The 5,149-nt window shown below is 50.7% G+C and overlaps 1 protein-coding gene across 10 annotated transcripts in view; it reads left to right on the forward strand.

The window, feature by feature from the left end:
- The first annotated feature begins 1,493 nt into the window (after positions 1 to 1,493).
- Positions 1,494 to 5,149, forward strand: part of HEXIM2 (hexamethylene bis-acetamide inducible 2) — a 10,568-nt gene continuing 6,912 nt past the window's right edge. Inside the window, exons 1-3 of one of the 10 annotated variants that reach the window (XM_011940146.1) lie at positions 1,494 to 2,573; positions 3,809 to 3,956; positions 4,074 to 4,183. In XM_011940146.1, coding sequence (XP_011795536.1) covers positions 4,118 to 4,183 — 66 coding nt within the window. In that variant the 5' untranslated portion in view covers positions 1,494 to 2,573; positions 3,809 to 3,956; positions 4,074 to 4,117. Of the gene's footprint in view, positions 2,726 to 3,167; positions 3,354 to 3,808; positions 3,957 to 4,070; positions 4,184 to 5,149 lie in introns of those variants that run through there. The other 9 variants (XM_011940143.1, XM_011940142.1, XM_011940147.1 and 6 more) reach the window with 9 other exon arrangements.

The following is a 5,149-nucleotide window of genomic DNA, read 5'->3' on the forward strand; positions in this document are numbered from 1 at the left end:
TGCTCCACGCGCCCCCTCCCCCATTTCAAGCGATTCTCCTGCCTCAGCCTCCCAAGTAGCTGGGACTACAGGCACGAACCACCACACCCAGCTAATTTTTGTATTTTTAGGAGGGACCAGGTTTCACCATGTTTGCCAGGACGGTCTCAATTTCTTGACCTCCTGATCTGCCCGCCTTGGCCTCCCAAAGTGCTGGGATTACAAGCCTGAGCCAGCGCGCCCGGCCTATTTTTTTTTTTTTTTTGAGACAGGGTTTCAACACATTGGCAAGGCTGGTCTCAAATCCTGACTTTGTGATCTTCCTGCCTTGGCCTCCCAAAGTGCTGGGATTACAGGCGTGAGTCACTGCACCTGGCCTATTCCCAATTTTTCTTAGCAAAGAATGGAAAAGCTTGTGGGTCAACCTTAAGGATAGTAACTTTCATTTACAAATGAGTAACAAATTTCTGCCGCTGGTACTGTATTTGCCATTCAGTAGCATTCAAAAGTTTCACTAGATTACTTTATAATGGAGGATGAATCACAAATGTCTAGGATCCTCCCCCATTAAATTCTTGACAGAAGACTCACAAAGATCATCTTTAAAACCCTTTTCTGCTCCTATGACTATTTAAGTCCCACCAAGTTAGTGAGCTTTTTAAAGCTCACATCTCTTCATCAGTGTAGAGGCAACATGCCATATGTAGGTAAAAAATCAACCCACAGTAGGGATCAAGTGTATTGAAGCTTCAGTTAGGAGTAAGTGGTTCCAGTTTTGGATTGAGGACCCTAGTCAATGATGATCCTATTTTGTAATCCAGTTGTAAGATATCTGGGGAGCAGAGGGAAAAAACTTAATGCTATGGAGTTGTCACTCCAACTGAAGAAAAATTATTAATAGGAGGAGCAGAACTTCAGTTTTGGAAAACTTTTTTTTTTCTTTTGAGATGGAGTCTTGCTCTGTTGCCCAGGCTGGAGTGCAATGGTGAGAGGCTCACAGCAAACAGTGCCTTCTGGTTTCAAGCGATTCTCCTGCCTCAGCCTCCCGAGTAGCTGGGATTACAGGCACGCACCATCACACCCGGCTACTTTTGTATTTTTAGTAGAGAAGGGGCTTCACCATGTTGGCCAGGTTGGTCTCAAACTCCTGACCTCAGGTGATCCACCCGCCTCCACCTCCCAAAGAGCTGGGATCACAGGTGTGAGCCAGCATGCTGGGCCAAGTTTTGGAAAACTTTTAGTAAGGCTGAAGGTTTAGGCATGTTTTGACCATTTGTAACTGATAATGACACTCATCACAAGGTACCCACAAAATTCACTGCCAGTCACCCTGCTACGTCAAAGCCTCTCCTACTTCAGAACCTACCTAGCCATAATTTTAACTGACACTTTAGCAACAAAACTTTTATTTGAAGATATCCTTGAGCCACAAATCTCTCTGGATTTAGATTTCAAGCAGTAGAAAATAAGATGGTTTAACCTGCAATTCAGTAAAAGAACTTCACATCAAACTTCAATCTTTAAGAAGCTGCTACAGCTATACTGTAAGGTTAAGAGTTTATTCTTTCAAAGCAGGTCTCCTCATCTCTTAAACGCTATATATATTAAGTAGATAAAAACTGCAATTTCTATTTTGGTAGCATTTAGGATCTACAAAAGTGATCTTTCAATTACTTGGAATTTCAAAATAGAGGTTACCTAGTAACAATGCACCAGTAGAACACAAAATACTCTGATTTTGTTTAGTCTGTGGGGAAAAAAAAAATCTTTAAACTGGAAAGATTCTGTAGCCTTACGAAGATTATTACATTGGAATTGGAATTACTGTAGTTCGTTTTTCCCTCTAGGAGGGCAGCCATTTCTCTATAAGTTTTGTAAAAGTTAAGACTCGGACTTCAAAATGCAAGCAGATGTTGATGAAGCATACGAAATGGGCAACTCCATTTCTATTTCGGAGCCGCAGTGACTCCGACTTTGTGCCCCAAGCCTGTAAAGCACAAAACCTCATCCCTTTGGTGTAAACCTTCAAGAGAAGTGGGGCAGCACACTTCAGGCTTTTCACCAACAGGCTGGCGATATGCTAGGTCAGGGTGTCCGGAGAATCGGGGCTGAATGGGAGAGATCCTGAGGGCAAGAGCCTCAGAGACCTTCAGGCACCGGGCTAGTGAAGGTTTCCACGTGCCCCTATCTAGCTGGTCCCAGGGGGAATTAGTGGTTGCTACAGTAGTTTAAGAGGGCCGTGGTTTTTCGCACCCCGGGCGGCGAGATGGCGCTTTGGTGTAAGCGAGGTAAGGTGGGTGCACTGGGATCTCCGCTCTCGGAGCCTCCAGTTGACTGCCACGCCGACTTGCGGCCAGACCTGCGACCTCCGCCCTCCCCCGCGGCGCCAGCCTCTGGAATCTGGCGTCGCCCCCAACTTCTCCAGTCGAAGTGGGAGTCCCTCTGTGCGGGGCCTCGCCGCCATACCCAGGCAGAATGGGGGTGGGGAGGGAAGTTGGCAGAGCTCGGCCTCAGGATCCGCGCCCCTGTGGAAGGACGGCAGAGGAGAGCCGTTTCACCAGCCTCTCCCCTGCTAGGGTCTCGGGAAACACGCGGTAATCACCGAAGAACCCCGCACTCTGTGAGAGGCGAGGCTGTGGGGTTGCCGGGACATTTTGAGGACCGGGCTCGGCCGGGGAGACTCCAACCTTCACCCTCCCTGGCCCCCGGTCCCACTTCCCGCCTTCTCCCGGCGCCGCCACTTCAGGCAGCCCACTCGGCCCGGCCTCTCCCCGCGCCCGGACCACCCCCCACGGGGTGCTCTCACTGCGCAGCGAGTCCCTCCGCTGCCTCCTCCCAGCCCAAAATGGCGGCGATGGCCGCCGATCTTCTCGTCGCCTTCCTCAAAGGCCAAGGATCCCTCCGCGCATACTGCCCCGCCCATCTTAGCCGGATCTCTTTTCTGCCCCGTAAAGATTAACGCCATCAATGAACTCTTTAATTGAGTTCGGAGAAGGCGGGTCCAGTTGTGCCTCCTCACAGTTAATCGTTGCCAAAAGTGAGAATATTGGCAGAAGGCTTAACCAATCAAAGAAGGCAGCGATGCACGCGCGTTCTGTCCCCGCGCAAGGGTAGATGGGTTTTGGAGTCTCGGGTGTGGCTGTTGACGTGACAGGCGCTTGGATCGCTTTTCAGGCTAAAAGAACTACAATCCCCAGCAGGCACCGCGCGTCCAGGCTATCTCCTCCCCCCATCTTAGTGGCCTGAGCGGCTTGACCACAGCTGCTGCAACTGCAGCAAGAGGTAGGGCTGAGGCGTTGGGAATTGCACCGACAGGCAGTCGCACAGAAAGACACACAGATGTAGTGGTGTGCATAGCCCTTGACAGCGAATAGGTCAGTTCCACTTTTGCAAAACCTCTTTCCATGACTTTCTCCCCTCTTCCAAGAAATCCATCCTTATCCCAGTTGGGTTTCCCGCTCAGCTGCATGTAGCGCAAAGACCTCTTTCCCCTTTCCCCTGTTTCCCTTTCTGAGAGGAAGGAGGGAGGCAGGCCATGACCTTAGAGGAAAAGGCCTCAGTACTAGGCTTGGCCCAGGTCCCAGCTGTGCTTCTGGCCTTTGGAGCCCAGCTTGGGGAGAAGGTTGGGGGTGCAGGGCTGCATCAAGATTGAGGCCCCTGGAGACAGTGGGAAGGACTCCTGAGCTTGCTCCATGTTCTCCCGTGGCGGCAGCAGCCCCGCTGCACTCCCAGCCTTCCCAGGCAGTCCTCCTTTTCCCCTTCGGTGGTTGGGGAAACAAAGCTTACACCTGGCTTCCTGGCTGCCAGTCTGGGCCTCGATGACTTCCAGGAGGACAGTACAGGACATGAGCCCTGGTGAGAGACCCGAGGAACAGGACAGGGAAAACGGCTCCTGAATCCCATTTGGCCCCTTGCTGGCTGGAGGTGTGAAAACCAGTGGTGGAGGCAGCCTTCGGGGCCTGCATTTGAGAATAAGGGTATGAAGAGCTGGGGTACAAAATGGCTGCCGCTGCCTGGGCAAACAATTCTGGGCAGCCAGAGTCTTCCTGAGAACGTTCCTTCAGGACTTGGGTTTCTGATGTTGTTCAAAGCAGGTGTCACTAGTTCCAGGTGTCTGCTGAAAGATTTGGAACGGAAGATGATGGCCACTCCGAACCAGACCGCCTGTAATGCAGAGTCACCAGTAGCCCTGGTGGAGGCCAAGGTAAGCCCCTGCCCTCCTGCCCACCCGAGTACCCCGAGCATGGGTCCCACAGCTGAGATGCAAACTTCTTGTCTCAGATATGTTGGTAGATTTGGAAAACCAGTATTTTGATGAGTCCTTACTATGCACTAGGCAATAGGCCGGAATCCCAGTCTATGCTAGCTTATGAAATCTTAGTAACTGGCCGGGTGCGGTGGCTCACACCTATAATCCCAGCACTTTGGGAGGCCTAGGTGGGTGGATCACCTGAGGTCAGGAGTTCGAGACCAGCCTAACCAACATGACAAAACCCTGTCTCTACTAAAAATGCAAAATTAGCCTAGCATGGTGGTGGTGCATTCCTGTAATCCCAGCTACTGGGGAGGTTGAGGCAGGAGAATCACTTGAACCCAGGGGGAAGAGGTTGCAGTGAGCCAAGATCTCGCAATTGCACTCCAGCCTGGGCGTCAGAGCGAGACTCTGTCTCAAAAAAAAAGAAATACTTTCAGGTAGGAAGTATTTCTAATTCCCAGAAGCTAAGGTTCTGAGACCTGAAATACCTGTTCCAGAATCATGCTGTCTACAAGCAACAGACCCAGGGTTTAAACTTAGGGCCTTCTGACAACAGAACATTGCCTTGACCTCAAGTTCAAAGAGGGCATGGAGGGACTGGGTTGAATGTTTGCGTTTTGTCCAGGCCAAGAACCAAGTCTGAAGCAGGAAGAAGAGTTTTTGGTTCATAATTTGGAATAGACCCAGGCAGGCAATTCACTTGAGACCAGGAGTTCAAGACCAGCCTGGCCAACATGGTGAAACCTCATCTCTAGTAAAAATACAAAAATTAACTGGGCATGGTGGCACATGCCTGTAATACCAGCTACTCAAGAGGCTGAGGCATGAGAATCACTTGAACCCGGGATGCAGAGGTTGCAGTGAGCTGAGATCACACCACTGCACTTTAGCTTGGGCGACAGAGTGACACTCCAT

The sequence above is a fragment of the Colobus angolensis genome, unplaced genomic scaffold, assembly GCF_000951035.1.
Source record: "Colobus angolensis palliatus isolate OR3802 unplaced genomic scaffold, Cang.pa_1.0 Scaffold187, whole genome shotgun sequence".
Lineage (NCBI taxonomy): Eukaryota > Metazoa > Chordata > Mammalia > Primates > Cercopithecidae > Colobus > Colobus angolensis.